The 25,024-nt window shown below is 42.3% G+C and overlaps 1 protein-coding gene across 1 annotated transcript in view; it reads left to right on the plus strand.

Moving 5' to 3' along the window:
* Nucleotides 1-1,665: 1,665 nt before the first annotated feature.
* The window catches only part of fndc4a (fibronectin type III domain containing 4a), an 82,790-nt gene continuing 59,431 nt past the window's right edge, over nt 1,666-25,024 (plus strand). The window contains exon 1 of the mRNA XM_060916088.1: nt 1,666-1,751. Coding sequence (XP_060772071.1) covers nt 1,670-1,751 — 82 coding nt within the window. The 5' untranslated portion in view covers nt 1,666-1,669. The remainder of the gene's footprint in view (nt 1,752-25,024) is intronic.

Genomic DNA, 25,024 nt, shown 5'->3' on the forward strand with positions numbered 1-25,024 from the left:
AAATGTCTTATCTCATCTCATTATCTCTAGTCGCTTTATCCTGTTCTACAGGGTCGCAGGCAAGCTGGAGCCTATCCCAGCTGACTACGGGCGAAAGGTGGGGTACACCCTGGACAAGTCGCCAGGTCATCACAGGGCTGACACATAGACACAGACAACCATTTCACACTCAATTAAACTCAATTTAGAGCCACCAATTAGCCTAACCTGCATGTCTTTGGACTGTGGTGAAACCGGAGCACCCGGAGGAAACCCATGCAGACACGGGGAGAACATGCAAACTCCGCACAGAAAAACACTCATCGCCCACTGGACTCGACCCCGGAACCTTCTCGCTGTGAGGCGACAGTGCTAACCACTACACCACCGTGCCGCCCGTACATGGAAGATAAATGTTAAAATAAATAAATAGCAATAGATAAAAATAAATCTGCATTCTCAGAGCTACAGCCATGGTCTCAGAAATAGCCTCATTCCTACTGGGCCACTGAACAAGAAGCGTAGCCTATCTTAGATCAGAATTAGGTTCAGTCTAACATCTCATCTCATTATCTCTAGCCGCTTTATCCTGTTCTACAGGGTCGCAGGCAAGTTGGAGCTTATCCCAGCTGACTACGGGTGAAAGGCGGGGTACACCCTGGACAAGTCGCCAGGTCATCACAGGGCCGACACATAGACACAGACAACCATTCACACCTACGGTCAATTTAGAGTCACCAGTTAACCTAACCTGCATGTCTTTGGACTGTGGGGGAAACCGGTGCACCCGGAGGAAACCCACGCGGACACGGGGAGAACATGCAAACTCCACACAGAAAGGCCCTCGTTCGAACCCGGACCTTCTTGCTGTGAGGCGACAGCGCTAACCACTACACCACCGTGCCGCCCTTCAGTCTAACATTGTTAACCAAATGAACAAGGCTTCGCAGGGCTCTTACGGTAAGATGTTGTGAAAATGCTGCAGCATGAAGCAGTGTTTATAATAGAGCAGTCATGAAAACTTTCTGTCTGCTTGATTTTCCCCAGTGATTCCTTTGTGTGCCTGAGAGAGCCAGGGGTCCTTGTCATGAGAGCCTTTATGCGTTAGAGGTGACAATCTCATGCACTGCTGCTGGAATTCCTTCCTCACAGCATCATGACATGAGGACTGGAGAGGAATGGAAGGCTGGTTTTCTCTCTCATGCCCAATCACGGTCTATGGTGAAAGCGCATAAATAAATAAAGACGGGCGGATTTATGATTTGTCTCCCCCCTGCACACTGAGCCAAAGCGCCTGAAGAGTTAACATTAGCGCTGCGCGTTGCTTTTCCAGATGCACTGCTCACTATGAAGCTGTGGAGATGAGACAAACTCTGCCATCTTCATCCTACTTGCTGTAGGATGTATGGAGAAAACCTGGAACGACCAAGATCCTTTACACGTGAGGTGACTTTTGGAAGCGAAGATATTTTCCAGATGAAGCAAATTAGTCAACACACCAGACATAACGCGACATGGACATCATCTGGAGCTCGTATGAACATCCTGTTGGTGAAACCTATAAAGTTAATGGACTCGCTTTAAATTTGCTTGCTTGCGTTAATATTCAGTCAAGATGGAGCGCATGAAGAAGCGCGCCTGAAGCTGTTTGGAGTCTGATATCCAGAAGAAACACTGTGGAGAGAGAAATATGGCTCTGGCTCGTCTCTTCATTCAGCTGAACTCTGTCTCACTGTTGCTTTTTGGCACTGATATGTTTTTGGTCGGAGCAAGTAAGTTAATCAGCTTTTCTTTGGTTTTGGAAACACAAATGATTGCTTGCAGTAACATGTCCAAATCCAGATGTGTGAATGCACGTGACTGCAGCTTCACTGAAACATTCCTGAATGGAGCTGCTCTATAAAGGCAGGGTAAAGCTTGTTAATAGCATCTTGATGTCTTTGCAAAAGCTACACTAACAGTACTGCTCTAATAAGATGTAAGCTGCAAGGTTTTCTGTATCACTGACAAAAAAAAAAATGTTTTGGCACTACTACTATATAGTCAGAAACCAGGCGTATGTTTGGTTTTAGGCTACAGGTTAGTTTGGAAAAGGAAAAAAAAAACCTCACCTATACACATCATTTCAGTTTTCCTTCAGTAATCCCAAATTGTATGGTGCTTTGTATTGTATTTGAACCACAAGTGTCTACATACTTCCTTGCCGGATCTGTCATATTTTCTCCTCGGAAAGCGATTTGAAAGTGTGAGATCATGTTGGAGGGAGCTGAGACTGTGTGGTGTGCAGGTCTGTTTTACTCACACACAGTAATGAGTTTTATTCTGGACATTTAGTAAGAACGTATTTTGAATCTGTATATGCCAAAAGCTGCTTGGAGAAACAAAATAGACTACTGTATGTCTAAGCAAGAGTAGACATACAGTACCGGTCAAAAGTACATAGTTCTTTTTTGTTTACCACATAATCCTGTGGGTGGCACGGTGGTGTAGTGGTTAGCGCTGTCACCTCACAGCAAGAAGGTCCGGGTTCGAGCCCCGTGGCCAGTGAAGGCCTTTCTTTGCAAAGTTTGCATGTTCTCCCCGTGTCCGCGTGGGTTTCCTCCGGGTGCTCCGGTTTCCCCCACAGTCCAAAGACATGCAGGTTAGGTTAACTGGTGACTCTAAATTGACCGTAGGTGTGAATGGTTGTCTGTGTCTATGTGTCAGCCCTGTGATGACCTGGCGACTTGTCCAGGGTGTACCCCGCCTTTTGCCTGTAGTCAGCTGGGATAGGCTCCAGCTTGCCTGCGACCCTGTAGAACAGGATAAAGTGGCTACAGATAATGAGATAAGATGAGCCATAATTCTGTATATGTTCCATTTGTTATGTCAAACTTTTGATGCCTTCAGTATTGTTCTACAATGTAGAAAATAGTCAGTGCACGTGACTGCAGCTTCACTGAAACATTCCTGAATGGAGCTGCTCTATACAGGGTAAAGCTTGTTAATAGCATCTTGTTGTCTTTGCAAAAGCTACACTAACAGTACTGCTCTAATAAGATGTAAGCTGCAAGGTTTTCTGCATCACTGACAAAAAAAAAATGTTTTGGCACTACTACTATATAGCCAGAAACCAGGCGTATGTTTGGTTTTAGGCTACAGGTTAGTTTGGAAAAGAAAAACCTCACCTCTACACATCATTTTAGTTTTCCTTCTTTTTGGCAGTAATCCTAAATTGTATGGTACTTTGTATTGTATTTGAACCATTTCTAGACACAACTGTCTACATACTAAATGAATCTCACTTCTTTGCCGGATCTGTCATAGTTTCTCCCTGGAAAGCGATTTGAAAGTGTGAGATCATGTTGGAGGATTAAGGGAGCTGAGACTGTGTGGTGTGCAGGTCTGTTTTACTCACACACAGTAATGAATTTTATTCTGGACATTTAGTAAGAACGTATTTTGAATCTGTATATGCCAAAAGCTGCTTGGAGAAACAAAATAGACTACAGTACGTCAGAGCAAGAGTAGACATACAGTACCAGTCAAAAGTTTGGACACACCTTCTAATTCAATGTTTTTCATTCATTTTTATGAATTAAAAGACCCTTTGTGTCTTAAAGTAATGATGGATGTCATTTCTCTTTACTTAATTGAGCGGTTCTTGACATAATATGGATTACTACAGTTGTGGAAAAGGGCTGTTTGCTGCCTGTTTATTTGCTATTTACTGTTTGATCTCAAATGCATTAAGAAGGCAAGAAATTGTGCTAATTAAGTTTTGATGAGGCACAACTGTTACCGTAATTGAAAAGCATTCCAGGTGACTACCTCATGAAGCTGGTTAACATAATGCCAGTGTACAAAGCATGATCAAGGTAAACGGTGGCTAGTTTGAGGAACCTAAATGTCAAACAGAGTTCTTTTTTGTTTACCACATAATTCCGTATATGTTCCATTTGTTATGTCAAACTTTTGATGCCTTCAGTATTGTTCTACAATGTAGAAAATAGTCAAAATACAGAAAAAACCTACAAATGAGTACGTGTCCCCAAACTTTTGACTGGTACTGTATAATAATTAACAACCACTAAATCTAATAATCTTGCACATGATATATATGTTGATATTTCAATTAGAAAATTAACCCTTTGATGCAAAACATATGCACACCCCTTCTAATGCACAACATGGGTCAAAAATGACCCGCATTCATTTTCCAGGTTATTTCATGCTGACTGAGTTTTTCTTTGCTCTATCTTTTGAAATCAATTTATTTTATGATTGAATATTCCAAGTATTCTTTTAAATATCTTGTTTTTAATTACCACAAATCATTAATTTAATTTTTTCTTTCCTACTTTATGAACAAAAATACTTTTTATATTTCTACACATGGGTCATCCAAGTGTGATTTAAAATTAAATGTCTTAATACTGTAATAATAATTTGTTTCAAGTAATTACTTTAGCAGTGAATGGGGCCAGTTATTTATTTATTAACTATGTAGTTAGCTAAGCCAACTACAATAAAAATAGCTAACTAAAGTAGAATATGTCAACAGCTCGGTAGCTAATAGTAATTACTTGTATCTTTCTGACAAGTAATCTACTCACTCTCAAGGTAACCTAAACATAATCAATTTTTTTCTAAGGTAATGTTAGAACAATTGAAAAACATTACTGTAACTGTTCAGTGTTCGTGGGTGGAGCACAGAGGACGGCAGGACAGAGATCAGGTTTGACAGCACGTTTTATTGCCACACTTTTCAGCATAACAATTATGTATGCACTTTTCAGACACACACACACTCAGCGTCTGGTTCAGGAAGAGCTCCTCTGCTCTCGCTCTCCCTCCTTAAGTAGGGCGCGGTCACTGGGAAGACATAAACACAGGTTAATTGCTCTCAGGTGTAGTGATTCTGCCACTCACCTTCCCTGACTCCGCCCTCCTGTCACAGACCGGCGCTTGACCACGCCCCCGCTGCCACAATTACTTACGTGTATTAGATGGTCAAAGGGCGCTGTGCTGAGCTGTGAAATGTCTGACACAAGCACAATTCACAGTTCCCACCAAACGCTGGAGTAAATGCATGCGGGTCGTTTCTGACCCATGTGTATAAACTTGATGTAGAATTACAAAAGCTGTGCTTGTTCATAACTTAAGAAAGGAAAATAAAAATGATGATTTGTGCTAAACAAAAACAGGATATTTACTGGATATTTGGAAAAGTAAATGACAAAATGAATTTATTTCAAAAGTATATCATAGAAACACTCAGCCATACATGAAATAACCTGGAAAATGAATGCAGGTCGTTTTTGACCCATGTTGTGCATTAGAAGGGTAGTGATACAAAAAGGGTTTTTATTCAAAAAGTAAGAAAGGAAAAAATAAAATAAGGATGTATGATGATCAAAAACAAGTTAATTGAGGAATACCTTGAATACTGAAGGATGGAATTAATTTATTGCAAAGATATAGAAGATAAAAACTCAGCCGGGTCACTTTTGGCCCATGTTTTGCATCAAAGGGTTAAGTAATCAAATATTGTGAATACTGCAACACTGACGTATTCTGCACTGACAAATGGGCGTCTGCTCAGATGCTAATCTGCTGACCGATATTGAGATGCTTGCCAAGGACTATAAATAAACCTTTGAACCACATTCATTGAGACTGGCTAGTTTGAACCATACAGTGGATTTGAGAAACACTATAATGCAGTCTTTCTGAAATAATCTTTTCTTTATGCTGTCGGTTATGCCTGAGAGAGGAGCAAAGTCAAGAGGTGTAAGAGGTGATGAGAGTTGCAAACAGATGACTAGAGGACTATGGGCAGTGATTAAATTCAGGCATTTATAAACCATGATACAGCAAACACTCACCAACCTCACAAGTGAGAAAAAGACAGGTTTAGAGAGCACCACTCATCATGTAGAAGGACTTTTATATAAACAATCGCACATTATGGGACATAACACACCACCGTGTGCTATTTATAAATGATAAAAATCCAACAGATTGGTGATAATATAATTCAGATGATATTAAATACTGTGAAAGTATATTAATGTTTCTCCCACTTAGTCACAATTACACAGCTGGAGCTGATGTTTAGAGCCAGGGTCAGTTTACTTATTCATTTTACTTATCCTTGGTAGTCCTTGGTGTATGATAAATCTCTACATAAAACGATTTTCCCATCATACACTAATATTGTAGGTTCTCATGGTGATGTAACTAATATCTATTTATTACATCAGTGCCATGGGTACAAGTCCTGCTGTCATTTATCTCTCTATTTTATATTACAGGAACATTAATGCCTTAAAGGCATATACTGTATACTGGAGCTCCACACACAAACATCATTTTTTGTTTCTCCAGAAGAAAATACAAAGAAAGTTGTTCCCAGGCTTTTCAAAGACTTGGTGACTGTTGGTAGAATAAATACCAATTTGTTGTACTTTTATTTTAGTTCTGGTAGGCTCAAACATCTATTACAATTTTAGCAAGTAAAAAGACAATTAAGAAAGCGAACCTGCTCTCTGAATCCTTCTCTGTGTTGCTCGCAAAGAGGTGCCATCAATGGTTGTATTGACTTTAGAGCATTCATGAAGATTTTTTTTTCAAAAATGCTGGAACATTGTGCATTAGGGCTGCTCAATATAATAATATTGATATCATGATAAATTATGCCACAATACACTTTTCTGAGATATCCCAGGTAAAATTGTGATTTTAAAAAATAGTAATTACCAAGAAGATGCTTTGATGGTAAAAGTTTACAGTAAAAGTCAATTCATTACAGACTTTGAAAACAGTGACAGTTAAATAGTTAAGTTATGAAATAATTATATTTTGAAATGTTTTTAGATCATTTCTTATTCAAGGCATTAAATTAAAGCATAATCACATTCAGCTTTTCACCCCTTTTTAGGGTTTATCTTTTTTTGTTTTGCTGGCAGTTTGCTAGCAAACCTTTATATCATGACAGACTACATATTACAGTGTCTTGCAAAAGTATTCATCCCCCTTTGTATTTGCACTGTTTTGTCGCACTACAAGCTGGAATTAAAATTGATTTTTGGGGGGTTAGGTAGCACCATTTGATTTACACAACATGTCTACCACTTTAAAAGTGCAAATTGTTTTATGGTGACACAAACAATAATTAAGATGGAAAAAAAAAACAGAAATCTGGAGTGTGCATAGGTATTCACCCCCCACCCCCCAAAGACAATACTTAATAGAGCCACCTTTTTCTGCAATTACAGCTGCAAGTCTCTTGGGGTATGCCTCTATTAGCTTAGCACATCTAGCCACTGGGATTGTTGCCGATTCCTCAAGGCAAAACTGCTCCAACTCCTTCAAGTTAGATGGGTTGCGTTGGCGTACAGCAATATTCAAGTTATGCCACAGATTCTCAAGTGGATTGAGGTCTGGGCTTTAACTAGGCCATTCCAAGACATTTAAATGTTTCCCTTCAAACCACTCCATTGTAGCTTTAGCAGTATGTTTAGGGTCATTGTCCTGCTGGAATGTGAACCTTCGTCCCAGTCTCAAACCTCTGGCTGACTCAAACAGGTTTTCCTCCAGAATTGCCCTGTATTTAGTGCCATCCATCTTTCCTTCAGTCCTGACCAGCTTTCCTGTCCCTGCAGATGAAAAACATCCCCACAGCATGATGCTGCCACCATCATGCTTCACTGTAGGAATGGTGTTCTCAGGGTGATGAGAAGTGTTGGGTTTGCACCACACATGGTGTTTCCCATGATGGTCAAAAAGATCAATTTTAGTCTCATTTGACCAGATAATCTTCTTCCATGTGTTTGGGGAGTCTTCCATATGCTGTTGGGCAAACTCCAAATGTGTTGTCTTCAGCAATGACTTTTTTCTAGCCACTCTTTCAGGAAGCCCTGCTCTGTGGAGTGTACAGCTTGAAGTGGTCCTATGGACAGATACTCCCATCTCCACTGTGGATCTTTGCAGCTCCTTCAGCGTTATCTTTGGTGTCTTTGTTGCATCTCTGATTAATGCTGTTAGGGTTTTGCTGGGAATCGAACCCAGGTTGCTGGTGTAGTAATCCAGCAAACCCCCACTAGGCCACCAGGGGAATGACTCAAGTGCAGAGGAGTGAAGTGAAAGTAGAATAGAAAAAACAGTTTATTTACAATGTTCAAAAAGTCCAAGGCAAAAAAGTACAATCCAAACGCTCAGAAGATAAACACGAAAAAATAAAAAATCCAAAAGTTCAAAGTCAAATCAAAAACCAAAAGTCAGAAAAGAAAAGGCAAAAATGCAAACGCTCAGAAGATCCAGAATGTAAAGTACATAGTCCAAAAGAAAGCAAAATACCAAAAACCACAAGGGCATAAGCAAGGTACACGAGCCAGCGGTTACTAGCCATAAGCAGCACAAAGACTCCGTGACTAGAGGCCAAACTGAGGGAGTATAAATACACAAAATAAATTGAACACAGGTGACGATAATGAGGACTAGGCGGGGCACAAGGCACATGAAAAACAAAAGCACATGGCTGTCAAAAACAAACACAAAACACAGAAGCAGTGGCGGCCTCTAGAGGCCAAAACAAACATGACAAGATAAAAACATAACAGCGGCCTCTAGAGGCCAAGACAGTCCCCAGTCCTAACAAATGCCCTCCTTGCCTGGTCTGTGAGTTTTGGTGGACGGCCTTCTCTTGTCAGGTTTGTAATAATGACAGATTCTTTTCATTTTGCTATAATGGATTTAATGGTGCTCCGTGGGATATTCAAAGTTTGGGATATTTTTTATAACCCAACCCTGATCTATACTTCTCCACAACTTTGTCTCTGACCTGTTTGGAGGCTCCTTGGTTCTCATGTTGCTTGCTTAGTAGTGTAGCAGAGTCAGGGTCCTTCCAGAACAGGTTGATTTATAGAGACACCATGTGACAGATCATGTGACACTTTGATTGCACACAGGTGGATCTTAATCAACTAATCATGTGACTTGTGAAGTGAATTGGTTGGACCAGCTCTTATTTAGGGGTTTCATACGAAAGGGGGTGAATACCTATGCACACTCCAGATTTCTGTTTTTTCATCTTAATTATTGCTTGTGTCACAATAAAATAACAATTTGCACCTTTAAAGTGGTAGGCATGTTGTGTAACTCAAATGGTGCTCAACCTCCAAAAATCCATTATAATTCCAGCCTGTAATGCACCAAAACAGGACAAACACCAAGGGGGATGAATATTTTGCAAGGCACTGTATGTATGATAGAAATATCTTTGAGTATCAGGATGTGATACAGTTAGCATATTGCCCACCCCTTACTGTGCATTATTATTTGCATATAAGATTTACTTCGGGCGGCACGGTGGTGTAGTGGTTAGTGCTGTCGCCTCACAGCAAGAATGTCCGGGTTAGAGCCCCATGGCCGTCGAGGGCCTTTCTTTGCAGAGTTTGCATGTTCTCCCCGTGTCTGCGTGGGTTTCCTCCGGGTGCTCCGGTTTCCCCCACAGTCCAAAGACATGCAGGTTAGGTTAACTGGTGACGCTAAATTGACCGTAGGTGTTAGTGTGAATGGTTGTCTGTGTCTATGTGTCAGTCCTGTGATGACCTGGTGACTTGTCCAGGGTGTACCCCGCCTTTCGCCCGTACTCAGCTGGGATAGGCTTCAGCTTGCCTGCGACCCTGTAGAACAGGATAAAGCGGCTAGAGATAATGAGATAAGATGAAACCCATTGAATATAAAGTGAATTACAGCCATTTTTACCAGGGACAAGTTGCATCTCTTCATAGACTTGCACTGGTTTATTAAATACTGTAGATAAGAGTGTAGTATGTTCTGTATATTCATTTTAGAACCAAATGACTGAATTTGCTGCACTTGTTCAGTTCCTTTTAAAGATACTGTAGCTCTGGGCATGTACCTGCCTGTGCACTCAGGATGCTTTTGGAAAAGCAGCAAATGTGGGCAACCTACATAAACTGTGATTCAGTCTGAGAGGACGTCTGTGCCTCACGTGGCTTCTTGCTTTTTACTGTACACTTAACATCTTACTCTGGACAACCTTTGATGCTTTGATGGCATGTTACATAAAAGAGATGAGTACATATGACTCACTTGGTGAAATCAGATGTAGGTAGAAGAAAAGCTGGTACCAGAGCAAACATGTATAATGGAAGTTTCATCATAAACAGGATTTCTTATCTGTGTGACGAGAGCTTGTTTGAGATATAAGCCCATCAGCCACTCCAAATTAAGCATTAACACACCATTTACTCTGAAACAACACACAGTTCTGAATAACAGATGAGCAATACCCAGATTTCCCGATCTCAAACAAACACACTTGTCCTTGCTACTCCATCAGTCAGCCTGTGAAAGCTTAGTGCAGCTCTACAAGGTTGGCACTAACAGGACAGCTATAACACCCGTGCTTTATATCCAAATAATAATTTCCTGCATCAGCAGGAGTTTATGCCTATCCATGCACATAGTTTATTCTCTGCTTGTTGCAAGGCACCAATAGGCACTTATAACTCATATTACTTTGAGAACATTACATTTCCACATGGAGGAATGTGCACTGAGCAAAGTAAATTTCATACCCAAGTTAGATGGATTACTAAACTACACATACAGTATATAGCCAAATGTATGTGGACACCTGACTCATATGTGGTTATTCCCCAAGCTGCTGCAACAAAATTGGAAGCACGCAATTATATAGGACGTGTCTGTATGCTGTAGCAGAAAATAATTCCTTATCCTTGAAATACGGGGTCAAAACCCATTCCAACATGACAATGCTCCGTGCACAAAGCAAGATCCATGAAGACATGGTTTTCCAAGGTTTGAGTGGAAGAACTTGAATGTCCTGCACGGAACCCTGACCTCAACCCCACTGAACACCTTTGGGTTGAACCGGCATGATGGCTGTCATTTTTTCCCTTCTTGTCCTGCCAGAGAAATAGTGTAAAGTCTCCATTTAAATGTATTTGATAGTGAGTTTGGTCATGTGAGGAGGCTATTTCTATTAAAAACACCAATCAAAGGATAGGTCTGAGTCAAATGATGGAAAGAGTTCTTGTAAGGTTCCTTTTAAAGTTTACCTCCTTTAATATATTTTTTTTTGCGTTAGGTTTATGTTGCTTAATTCAGTATGCAGACAAAATGCCATAGGCTTTGAAGAAAATTTGGATTGGAGATTCTTATTTGCAGTAGGCATCTGCTATATTGCTGTCTTCATATGTGAGAGATCGTGGTCTGATGACATAACATTTTAATTAAGTAATTAATTTTTAATTTTTAATTAATTTCAATTTGCTTCAATAAGTCCAATGATTAGGCTAAATAAACTTGGGCTTAGTGGGCAAACCTATGGTTGTTGTAGTCCAAGGACATGGAGGTTGAGCAGTAGTAATTTGTTCCTACCATTATTATCATCCATCTTTCTTTCTTTCTTTCTTTCTTTCTTTCTTTCTTTCTTTCTTTCTTTCTTTCTTCAGGGTGGCACGGTGGTGTAGTGGTTAGCACTGTCGCTTCACAGCAAGAAGGTTCTAGGTTCGAGCCCAGTGGCTGACGGGGCCTTTCTGTTGGAGTTTGCATGTTCTCCCCATGTCTGTGTGGGTTTCCTCCGGGTGCTCCGGTTTCCCCCACAGTCCAAAGACATGCAGGTTAGGTTAATTGGTGGCTCCAAATTGACTGTAGGTGTGAATGGTTGTTTGTCTCTATACTGTATGTCAGCCCTGCGATGATCTGGCAACTTGTCCAGGGTGTACCACCTCTTGCCCATAGTCAGCTGGGATAGGCTCCAGCTTGCACAGGATAAGCGGTTACAGAAGATGGATGGATTTATTTATCAAAAGTAGCGGGCCATTCAAACCTGTTTAAGGTGTTATGTGAATGTGAACTTACCACCTTCTTTGTATTCCTCTGAGCACATAGTTGTATTAGAACCATTAGAAGGATTATTGAAAGAGTTTCTTCCTTTTTTGAAATCTGTCTGATCTGTTTCACTAAAGATGGGCGCAAGGGTTCATAATTCTTTAAAATATTGCAAACCCAAACTGGAATTCCAGCAATTAAAATTATCAGCTGAATTTTTTTAATTCCACCTGGATTCCTATTTATTTTCATGTGGGTTAATGCTACTGTGATGCCTTTGTGCTGAATGGTTTCTTGGTAATCTTTTGCCAGTTCAGATGCCTTAGCTTTTTCTTCTAACATTTCCCCCCTTTCTTTAGAAATTGTATTTTCTTTCCTGTATCCCTAACCTCTATCACTTCTGTTCGTTACTATATTCTAAATGTATTTTTGATAAAATAACCATCCACTTGCTTTTTCACTGAATCCAATGTTGATGTAATAGTCTGCAACTTTATGAGATTAGCTTCCATGGCATTAGTTTTATGAATTGCTTCTGCCATTTTTTTAAACCTATCTCAAACTCCTGTGTGTTTAATAATATTTTACTTTTCCTAAAGGGCATACAGTATGTGAGGAGACAAAGCCCCACAGAAAGACCTTGGCAGTATTATTGAAATCGATTGAAACTGAAGTTCTTGAACAGTGTCTGCAGGGTTCTCTGTATATCTATAAACTGATATCTTTCAACATTTTTGCTAAATGTGCTGTGCTATTGCCAACTATGCTATTTTGAATTCAGGTATGGGTGTCCAGTTATTATTATCCTATTGCATTAGAGTTGTTTAAACTAGATTTACACAGTTTTAGGTACAGCACATCTCCACAATTACATCTCCCATAACTCCCTCACTTCCTGCCCCGGACAATATGCACCTCATCTCATCTTTCACTGCGCCATGATTGGGTAGCGTACTACTGTGAATCATGATACAAGGTTGCCTATAAATTGGCCAGTCTGAACAAATTTCACTCTTTCTGACCGATTCACTGTTGGTGTTAAAGAGATACTACCTGCAGGCAGAAACGAAGAAACAAAGGAACAAACACGCGTTGTTGTACGGACCACTGGCCATGGTTAAAAGTACCTCAGTCACATTGTTTCACTTTTGTTGTGTTTGAAACTGGTTACCGTTATTACTACACCGTAATAACGCAGATTAGGAAGATTAGAGGCAAGCGGTTCCCTCCATGTCTTCAGCCAACGAACCTTTGACCAAGGACCTTCTGGATCAACAAGATCCCACCTGGGAAGAACTTCTGCAGCATAGCAGATTTGCATTAAACTGAATTGAAGCTGTGCTCTGCGCTCTTCAGAAGAATACACAGAAATGGAGGATCATCAACGAACTTCTTCAGCTGCCACACAAGAGCGGTCCCAAGTGAGGCTGGCATTTGGGCAACGTTAGTCTTAGCTTGATTAGTTTATGTGAAAAGTGCTACTTAAACCTAAGGTTGTTTCAAGTGTATGCACAATAATCACATAGCTTTGGTCTGATGACGTTATTGTATTGTACACACACACACACAAATTACTACCTCATATCACCATTCTGTGCTTTGATTGTTAAACTGTTGCTAGTATTACTGAATGTACATGACCAGTATTATCCTCACTTGATTTTGTCATTTTAACAAATTAGTTATTTACAAGAAACCGTCTTGTCTGTTTTGCTGCAGTATTACTTGAAGTTATCTTCTGCCATCAAATAATTCACATTGCCTTCACTGATCTAGTGTATCGCTAGAGTAATTCATTTATTAATTTAATAATTGATATAAATATTGATTAGTAAAATTAATTAACTGATGTTTTATTAGACTGATTGTATGAGACTGATTTAATAATGCAATTGCACCTACACAATAGTGATCAAATGCAGCACTGTTAGAAAGTGTATAAATCTGAATAGACAAGTATGAATATGTGCATTTTTCTTAATCCCATTAGGCGCTTAGACTCACTAACTTTACGAGAGCCAAGTACTTCATTTTCCTGTTTTTTTTTTCTCAGATAAATGGAAGATCGGATATGAATAAATATTCTGCACGTACCCACTCTCTGTGTGGAGTATGATGATTTCATACAGCAAACAACTTTGTCTGCAATGGAATAAATGAAATGCTTAGAGCATCTTCCTCTTTTTTATTAACAGAAGTAGACTAAACCTCACAATCTAACATTATGTAAATACATTGGAGAAGAGAGACACTGAATGAATGGTCTGGCTCACTTCCATGAGTAACCATAAAAAAGACACAAAGGGCTGTTGTCACATTAATGCTGGATAACTCTGATATCAGGAGCTCTGCAGGTCACATGAATGCCACCATCTGTTATAATGAAACTCTGCATCCACAGCATGTGTGTGAGTGTTTGAAAGGTGACAGTAAGGGTATGCAACTTTGCTGATAGAGACATGTACCTCAGTCTATTAGAGATTGAAAATGGAGAAAGAAGAATTCACTGACCTCTAATGCAATCAGTCCTTCAAAGTTAATTGCACTGGAACATATGGATTAGAGACAGCAAAACAACAACATCAAGAAGATTGCCACCTCCGCACTGATATACTTTATGTACTGCATGTCTGTTTTTCCTCTGCCTTGTTTCACTATGAGGTTAAGTTGTGCTATGACTATGCTCTAACTTCTGTCCTTCTAATACTGGTTTACTTTCAAATCAACTGTGCATCTCAGCAAAGGATTGCCATAATATGAAAGAAAGAATTAAAAAGTAGCCCAGTGGTTAAATAATCTTAATCATGTTTGTAATTATACATGGTGGCACAGTGGTTAGCACTGTTACCACATAGCAAGAAGGTTCTGCATTCAAGCCCAGTGGCCAACAGGGGCCTTTCTGTGTGGAGTTTGCATGTTCTCCCTGTGTCACCTCTAGGTGCTCCAGTTTCCCCCATAGTCCAAAGACATGCAGGTTAGGCTAATTGGTGGCTCTAAATTGACCAGAGGTAACTAGCACTAAACAGCATAGCAAAAAGACTCCGTGACTAGAGGCCAAACTGAGGAGTATAAATACACAAACTAAATAGAACACAGGTGACAATAATGAGGACTAGGCGGGGCACAAGGCACATGGAAAAACAAAACACAACACACAGAAACAGTAGCGGCCTCTAGCAGTCAAAACAAACATGACAACAAAAAAGGAATGATAGCGGCCTCTAGAGGCCAACAAAGTCCAAGTCCTAACAGGACCCCCCCCCTCAAGGAGCGTCTCCTGACGTTCCCAGGGCACTCAGGATGGGCGAAATGGAAGTCCCGACAAAGTTCTTTATCTAAAATGTCCCGGGCGGGGACCCAACAGCGCTCCTCAGGGCCATAGCCCTCCCAGTCCACTAGGTATTGGAGCCCCCGCAGACCCGGCGGGAGTCAAGCAGGCGGCGCACAGTGAACACAGTCTGACCCTGGAAGATGCGGGGGGGGCAGGGGATTCCTAGGGGCAGGGGCATACGTGGACGACAGTACAGGCCGCAACAGGGAAACATGGAAAGTGGGGTTGATCCTTAGAGTCCGGGGCAACTGGAGCCGGTAGGCGACAGGGTTCACCCTGCGCACCACCTTGAAGGGGCCAATGTAGCGAGGAGCAAGCTTGCGGTTCTCCACCCGCAGCGGAAGGTCCTTGGCGGACAGCCAAACCCGCTGCCCAGGGCGGAAAACGTGGGCAGGCCTTCTATGGCGGTTGGCCTGAGTCTGGTTGGCCCTGGAGGTCTGGATGAGGGTCCTCCTGATCTTGCTCCAGGTCTTGTGACACCGTCTCACATATTGGTTGACCGAGGGCACCCCAGCGTCCTGCTCCTGGTCCGGGAACAGAGGTGGCTGGAACCCGAATTGGCACTGGAACGGCGACAGCTTGGTGGCCGATGACTGCAGGGTGTTGTGGGCGTACTCTGCCCATGGCAGCCAGGTGCTCCACGATGTCGGGTTATCCATCACCAGGCCTCGCAGGGTGGTTTCCAGGTCTTGGTTGAGCCTCTCAGTCTGGCCATTGGACTGGGGGTGGAACGCAGAAGAGAGGCTGGCAGTGGCCCCAATGAGTTTGCAGAACCCATGCCACACTCGGGAGGAGAACTGGGGCCCCCGGTCTGAGATGATGTCCTGTGGGAGACCAAAGACTCGGAAGACATGGGTAAATATAAGTTTGGCAGTTTCAAGAGCAGAAGGGAGTTTGCACAGCGGTATGAAGCGGCAGGCCTTAGAGAATCTGTCGCCGATAACCAAAATGACAGTGTTACCTTGTGAGTCAGGAAGACCTGTGATGAAGTTGACTGCCACGTGGGACCAGGGACGCCGGGGAATGGGCAGAGGATGCAGGAGGCCCTGGGGATGCTGTCGTGGGTTCTTGCTTCTGGTGCACACCTCGCAGGACAGGACGAATGACCTCACTTCCTTCTCCATGCTTGGCCACCAGAAGCGTCTTCTCAAGAAGTCCAGGGTCCTCCGAGCTCCCGGGTGGGCGGTGAGAGAGGACGAGTGACCCCACTGGAGAACCTTGGCCTGGGCTTGACGAGGGACGTACAAGAGGCCCGGTGGCCCCATCCCAGGGCCTGGCGTTGAGCTTGTCGGACGGCCTCCTCAACACCCCAGCGGACAGGGGCCACAATCTGGGACACAGGGATGATAGGTCCAACTTCACTTTCCCTGTTGTTGGACGAGAATAGCCTGGAAAGCGTGTCCGATTTGGTGTTCTTAGAGCCAGGGCGGTACGATAGGGTGAAGTTAATTCGGCTAAAGAACAAGGCCCACCTAGCCTGTCGTGGATTAAGTCTCTTGGCTTGCTGGAGGCACTCCAGGTTCTTGTGGTCCATCCAAACCAGGAATGGATGTTGTGCTCCCTCCAGCCAGTGCCTCCACTCATCAAGGGCCAGTTTAACTGCGAGCAGTTCCCGATCCCCCACATCATACCGGGACTCCGCAGGGCTCAGGCGGTGGGAGAAGTATGCGCAGGGGTGCAACCTTCCATCCGAACATTGAGAGAGGACCGCGCCGACGCCACTGTCCGAGGCGTCTACCTCAACAACGAATGGTTGCGAAGTGTCCGGGAGGACCAGAATGGGTGCCATGCAGAAGCATTGCTTGAGGTCCCTGAATGCCTTTTCCGCCTGAGGAGACCAGACAAAGGATCCACCTGTCTTTCTGGTGAGATCCGAAATGGGTGCTGCTACAGAACTGAAGTTCCTGACAAACTTGCGGTAGAAGTTAGCAAACCCTAAGAACCGCTGAACTTCTTTAATGGGCTTGGGAGTGGGCCAGTCCCGGACAGCCAGGGTCTTGGCTGGATCCATCTGGAGTTGTCCCGTTCGTACAATAAAACCCAGAAAGGAGACCTTGGGGACATGGAACTCATATTTCTGGGCTTTGGCAAACAGATTGTTCTGTAGCAGCTTTTGGAGAACCTGGCGGACATGGTGGCGATGCTCCTGCAAGGTCTTGGAGATAATCAGAATGTCGTCGAGGTAAACAAAGACATATAGGTTGATCATGTCTCTCAAGACGTCGTTGATAAGGGCCTGAAAGACAGCTGGTGCATTGGTGAGTCCGAAGGGCATCATTTGGTATTCATAGTGCCCTGACGGGGTGTTAAAGGCAGTCTTCCACTCATCTCCCTGTCGGATGCGGATGAGGTGGTAGGCATTCCGTAAGTCCAGCTTGGTGAAGATAGTAGCGTCTTGGAGCAGATCGAATGCTGTGGACATCAGCGGAAGGGGATAGCGGTTACGCACAGTGATCTTGTTCAGGCCCCTGTAATCAATACACGGCCGGAGCCCCCCATCCTTCTTGCCGACGAAGAAGAAGCCGGCACCAGTGGGTGAGGTGGAGGGTCGAATGAAGCCAGAGGCCAGGGCATCCTTGATGTACTCCTCCATGGCCTTGCGTTCTGGCTGAGAGAGGGAAAACAGTCTGCCGCGAGGAGGGGTAGCCCCAGGAAGCAAGTCGATGGCACAGTCGTAGGCATGGTGCGGAGGAAGAACGGCAACCTTGCTCTTGCTGAAAACTTCTTTAAGATCGCAGTACTCTGTGGGAACTTGAGATAACTCGGTGAGATCAGGAGGCTCGGCAGAAGACACAGGAGAGCTGGAGAGCAGACAAAAGGCATAGCATGCAGGACCCCATTCCACAACCTGGCTTGTTACTCAGTCTATACGAGGATTGTGGCGGGTAAACCAGGGAAGGCCTAGAATGACTGGGAACTCTGGCGAATGAATAAGGTGCAGGGATATTTCTTCTTTGTGACCTTGAGACTGGAGAAAGACTGGAGAAGTAACTTGGGTGACTCTACCATGGCCATCCAGGGCAGACACAGACAGTGGGACTTCAAGAGGTGCAGTCGGGACATTGATTCTTTGGGCGAAGTGGACATCCATAAAGTTTCCCGCCGCCCCGGAGTCTAACAAGGCCTGGCAAGAGTGGACGGACTCACCCCAGGACATGGAGACCGGGATGTAGACTCCTTGGCCAGGGAGTTTGGGAGAGAGGGCAGGCCCCGTCACAACCCTCCCTCGGCTGGACGGGGCGGTCCTTTTCCCGAGAGTTCGGGACATGATGCTCGGAAGTGGCCAGGCTTGCCACAGTAGATGCAGCACTTGTCCCTCCTTCTGCGCTCCCTCTCAGACACAGAAAGACGGGTACGGCCCACTTGCATGGGCTCCGGACAGTCGCTGGAGGAGGTAGACAGGCTCCAGGTTGAGGCCGGGGAAGCTCTGGACTTGGCGGCGCTCTCTAATCCTGTTGTCAAGACGAATGGCATGTGAGATCAGTGTTTCAAGGTCACTTGGGCATCCGATAGAGGCCAGACAGACCATGGTGGAAGGCTGAAACAAAGGCAGTCTCATTCCATCCACTTACTGCTGCGAGCGTCCGGAACGAGATGGCGTAGTCTGCCACGCTTCCTCCCTGTCGGATGGACATGAGCTTCCTGGCTGCTTCCTTACTGATGTCTGCCTGGTCGGAGCATCTCCTCCATAAACAGCTTGAAATCAAAGCACTCGGGTCCCTGTCAGATGGCTGTTGCCCAAGCTCGTGCCTTACCAGCTAACAAGGTTATCACAATGGCAATCTTGCGGCGATCCGTAGTGTAGGTGGTAGGCTGGAGCTCAAAGGTGAGTTGGCACTGGGTAAGGAACTCTCGGCACTCACTGTGCTTGCCGTCATAGCTCTGTGGTGCAGGAAGGCAGGGTTCACGAGGTGGAAGAGACAGCATGGCAGGAGACAGAACAGATGGTGGAGCAGGGTCAAGAGGAGATGGAGGCAGAGGAGTCAGCTGTGCCAGGGTTTTCCCAATTTGCTGAAGCAGTACCTCATGACAAGCAAGGGCCTAATGTTGGCTTGCAAGTGTACATCCATGGTAGCTCCAAAGCGCGTTAAAGCGCGTTAAAGCAGCCATAATTCCCTGAAGGATGGCTGGGTAGACAGTTGATGAAGCCTCTGCTTAGTCGGTTATGACGGAGTCTTTCTGTTAGGGTTTTGCTGGGAATCGAACCCAGGTCGCTGGTGTAGTGATTCAGCAAGCCCCCACTAGGCCACCAGGGGAATGACTCAAGTGCAGAGATGTGAGGCGAAAGTAGAGTAGCAAAAAACAGTTTATTTACAATGCAAAAAATCCAAAAAGTATAATCCAAAACGCTCAGAAGATATAAGGGAAAAAATCCAAAAGTTCAAAGTCAATACAAAAGCCAATAACCAGAAAAGAAGGGGTAAAAATCCAAACACTCAGAAGATCCAAAAAGTCAAAAACAAAATCCACAAAGTCCAAAAGAAAACAAAAATACAAAGAACACAAGGACATAGGCAAGGCACACGGGACAGAGGTAACTAGCACTAAACAGCATAGCAAAAAGACTCCGTGACTAGAGGCCAAACTGAGGGAGTATAAATACACAAACTAAATAGAACACAGGTGACAATAATGAGGACTAGGCGGGGCACAAGGCACATGGAAAAACAAAACACAACACACAGAAACAATAGCGGCCTCTAGCAGTCAAAACAAACATGTCAACAAAAAAGGAATGATAGCGGCCTCTAGAGGCCAACAAAGTCCAAGTCCTAACAATGATTTGGCAACATGTCCAGAGTGTACCCTGCCTCTCGCCCATAGTCACCTGGGATAGGCTCCAACTTGCCTGTGACCCTGCACAGGATAAGTGGTTATAGATAATGGATGGATGGATGTTTGCAATTATATATGGGCAGCACGGTGGTGGAGTAGTTAGCGCTGTCTCCACACAGCATGAAGGCTCTGGGTTTGAACCTCACGGCGACTGGAGTCTTGCTGTGCTGTGTTTGCATGTTCTCCCCATGTATGTGTGGGTTTCCTCCTGATGCTCCAGTTTCCTTCCACAGCCCATAGACATGCAGATTAGGTCAACTGGCTTGCCCATAGGTGTAAATGTGAGTGTGAATGGTTGTTTGTCTCTGTGCTAGCCCTGCAATAGGTTGGCAACATGCCCAAGCTGTACCCCACCTCTTGGGATTGGCTCCAACTTCCCCTGCAACTCTCTCTCTCTCTCACACACACACACACACAGTACAGGTCAAGAGCTTCAGTTAGTATTCACATCAAACCTCAGAATTGGGGAAAAATTTGACCTCAGTGACTTTGATTGTGGCATGGGTGTTGGTGCCAGACATCCATGGCTGGATTGAATATTTATAGAAACTGCTGATCTCCTGGGACATCCACCTTCTAGAAACATTCCACTTGGTTAACTAGCTAATGTAAATTGCCCCAAGGTGGAAATGAATCTGTGAGCATGCATGTTTGATAATGGACTGGAATGGAGACCATGATAAAGACATTACTGAAGATTAGTGAATAAACTTGAAATCCACACTTTCATTAGTTTTAAAAAGGCAAGGGGGACGTTCAAAATCTCAAACACTTATGTGGAATAAGATTAAGGCATTCTGAAAAATCTCTTAACTCTTAGCATCAACAGTGGTCACACAGATTTTCCCCTTTTTACAAAGTGTTGAAAAAGTTGGCAGTAAAAAGGCATTAAGCCAGCTTATATATATATATACAGTATATTTCAGTTTAAAAATTGTGCCTTTAAAAATTCAAACATTGTGCATAGAAATGAATATTGTAAGCTTTTTGTGCAAACTCTATCTCACAATCTGCCCAAAACTGTCCTTAGGGCTGAGATGGAATAGTTAATTTACAGTGATTGACATAAATTTATTTATCTTTGTTCCTAACCTTAATGGAGGTATAAATATTTAAGAGAACGTGGTATGGACTTACCCACTTCATTTCCAATGTTGCTCCTTACTGTTTGTACTATTATTCACTCACGATTACACAATGTCCCTAGTTTTGCAGAGTTAATATCTGCAAATATCAGAAGACTATCAGAAGTCACATTTCTCAGATAATGGATGTGTGTGTGTGTGTGTGTGTGTGTGTGTGTGTGTGTGTGTGTGTGTGTGTGTGTGTGTGTGTGTGTGTATCAACCTGCAAAACTGTTTATCTGGCCTTTTCGTTGTGTGTATCGCACACAGTGCAGAATGTGTCAGGTAGAGTTTCAGTTGGCTTTGATGTGTTTTGACAGCAGTTCAAAGGGCAAAAGTCACAAAATATCTCGCACTTTACTGAAAAATAAAACTCAGTTAACTGTTTCATTGGTTAGAATGAGAACACACACTCAGATCCTCTCACTGGTAATGTGGCTGACCATGGGGTTCTGTTTTTTAACCTTCATCCTACCAGCCAATTTTACATACACAAACTACCAGGCGGGGTCCATATGGACCCTAGGAGGGAATACCTTGAAATCAGTGCAGTAAGAACCAATTCAATGCAGCAAACAGACATAACTTTATTGAAGAACAAAATCCATTACTGCTGAATATCAATGATGTATTATAAATGCAATAACATTGCAATAATATTGCAATAACTAGCATACACGTAGCAAATTATAGCGCCACAAAAAAAAAATTGGCATTATATACATGATTTTTGCAGCTCATGCAGCTGTAAAACATTCTGGATTACAACTTAGGGCTTTTCTTACAGAATTTAAAACAAAAAAGTAATTGTAAAATAATTTAGGGCTTTTGTTTTGCAGCCTGTGCTTATTGCAGCAGTGGGGTCCACATGGACCCCAAGAAGGAATGCCTTGTAAGTTTTATATTAAGGCAAAACTGAATACAGCAATCATTGGTAGTTTGATTATGGAACATGTTACTGTACTTCCCATCTTCTCTGAGGTAATATAAAATAATTATTAGTGTCAGTTCTTATCAACTTACTTAATTGCAATATAATGTCTTAAGGCCTCTGCTGCTGTGTATCTAGCTTGTCTTTGTCTGTTAGCCATTATGAATCTGAAACAACCAAAAAGAAGTTAACTTTCAGTGTGCTATTCAATTATAAAATGAAAGACAGATAAATTTTACTCTGGGGTCCGGTTGGACCCCAGTAACAAATTAATTATACCTTCACAATGCAAAAAGCTGATCTTCCGGTGCTTTAGTGTTTTAATTAAGACATAAATTCCGACAAATTCACAAAACGGTGAGGCAGTATGTCACATATTTTTAAAATGGCAAACAAATATATTGTTGCAGGGTCCAGATGGACCCCACTTGGTAGGATGAAGGTTAAGCCTATCATGACAGTATCCGGTTATTTAGCACAAAAGTCTTTCAGCACAAGTCTGTTAGCACAAATCTGAAGTCTCTTAGCACAACTCTATGTTCTTTAGCACAACTCTGGATTATGGTCACAGTAATCGGAAAAAAAAAACCCTTATCTTGATATAAGAAGGGGTTTATTATGATTGCTTAGGGACCGGAAGCCAGAATTTCTGCTGCTGTGCATGTTAAGGATCAGTTGTTGATCCCTGAAACGTGGACTGAAAATCTGATTCTTTGGTGTCTTTGGATATTTGTAGTTAAGCCATAACAAACCTTGAATTGTGGGCACCTTCATAGATAACTTCAGTCACTTCTGATCATGTCACAAATTCAACTGACTGTCAATAATTACACGTTTGCCGAATTAATTAACCGGGGGATTATGTCTTTTGCCCTGCTTGACAACAAAATGAAATTAATGTCTTTCAACTTTTAAAATCATGTGCATTTTTAGTGGCACCTGCAGTTTAATTAATTATCAAGTTTGTTTGTTTTTTTTGTTTCAAGTTTAATTATTTCACTTTCTTGCATTTAGAAGTCACAGCAATTATCTAAAATGTAAATAGCTTAATAAAATAATCGAAATAGCTGTAAATAGTTTTCCTTTCTTTTGACCTTTTTTCTTTTGTAAAAAAAAATCAATAAAGAACAAACAAAAAGCTTTCTTTAAACTCTTATCATCTTGTAAATTTCGCTTGACTTTTCATTTTTTATCAAATTAGCAAATTGTAAATAATAAATATGATATAATTTAAGCTTAGCACTTTAATAAAGACAAAACAAACACTCAAAAAAAACCACCACTGGATTTACTTAACCGAGTTATGGCAACCGGTCCCACGAAACTGTGTTAATTTAGATGTATTGAATAAAGTTATGTTGAGTTTTTCAACACATAACTGTATTCAATACATCTAAATTAACACAGTTTCGTTGGACCGGTTGCCATAACTCGGTTAAGTAAATCCAATGTTTTATTTTTTTGAGTGAACCTGGAAGTTGGCTGTAGCGGTGTACCGTGTCAGGGTACGTGCTGTGTTAAATAATTTAGAGGGAGGATTGGTGACTAACATACGGGCTACATCAAACATGGTGGTTTCAAGATGGCAGAGTGGGGAAATACAATCGCTCATTTTTGATCGGGATCTCAGCAACTTTCATAAAAAAAATCCATCAAACACCTTTAAACATGATCAGTAAGTAATAATAAAGATTAAGTGTTCTTGGAGCTTGTGTTAAAGAACTTAGAGTTGTGCTAAGAGACTTTAGAACTTGTGCTAAAAGACTTTAGATTTGTGCTAAAAGACTTGTGCTAAAAGACTTTAGATTTGTGCTAAAAGACTTTTTGTCCTAAATAACAGTAAACCATCATGATAGTGCCTGCCTACTTTGCCTGAGATTTCCCCATGCCTGCAGAGCTCAGATTCTGCCTGATGAATGTTAATATTGTCTTTTTATTTCATTGGCATGTAACTTTCCAAGAAACCTGATCAAATCTGGGTTGCTATGTTTGTTAAACTGGCTCCTTACCTAACATGATCTTTGCAGGCCAAGGCATGGTTATAAAGTCGCCTAAATAAGAGCATAAGAGGATCTGTGATCATTCAGCTACAAGAGCATTAGTGAGGTCAGGCGCTGGTGTTGGTTGGGAATATCTGGGATGCAGTCAGAGTTCCAGTTCATCCCAAAGGTGTTCAGTGGGGTTGAGGTCAAGGTCCTGTGCAGGACACTCGAATTCTTATATTCCAAACTTGGCAACCATGTCTTCATGGAGCTCTCTTTGTGCACAGGGACATTATCATGCTGGAACAGATATGTTTGGCTATATTGTGTATGCATAATATTGGTAGAAAATTGGTTAAAACCCCATTTAACCAAATTAATATAGGTGGAAAATAAAACCAATAATTCTTGGCTGTTTTCCAAATTTTAGCCACAACAACATTTGATGATTTTTTTCCTTTGTCACCACATGTATTGCTTACATGTATTTTTCCACTGATAAACAAAAAGACATTCTTAAGCAATTGCATAATAGGAGGCCTTTCTGTTCTTTTCCAAAAAAGCTATCAGACATATTACATCAAGAGTATAAATATCAATTAGCTTATGAGAGCTGCTTCCAATAATTATAGTGACAGGAAAAATGCCCATAATAAAAACTGCAGTCTTCAGTGAGATGCTATAGGTATAATATTTGTATGGCTGAGATATTTCAGTTCAGGAAAGTCATGCCAATTTGACCATGTGAAGGATTTTTCCAGGTCATCACACATTTTATATAATACATTCCTGTTATTATATTAATAATTAATAAAGTATATTAATATGTGCGCCCTGTGATGACCTGGCGACTTGTCCAGGGTGTACCCCGCCTTTCGCCCGTAGTCAGCTGGGATAGGCTCCAGCTTGCCTGCGACCCTGTAGAACAGGATAAAGCGGCTAGAGATAATGAGATGAGATGAGATTAATGTGT

Source organism: Neoarius graeffei, chromosome 3 (genome assembly GCF_027579695.1).
Source record: "Neoarius graeffei isolate fNeoGra1 chromosome 3, fNeoGra1.pri, whole genome shotgun sequence".
NCBI lineage: Eukaryota > Metazoa > Chordata > Actinopteri > Siluriformes > Ariidae > Neoarius > Neoarius graeffei.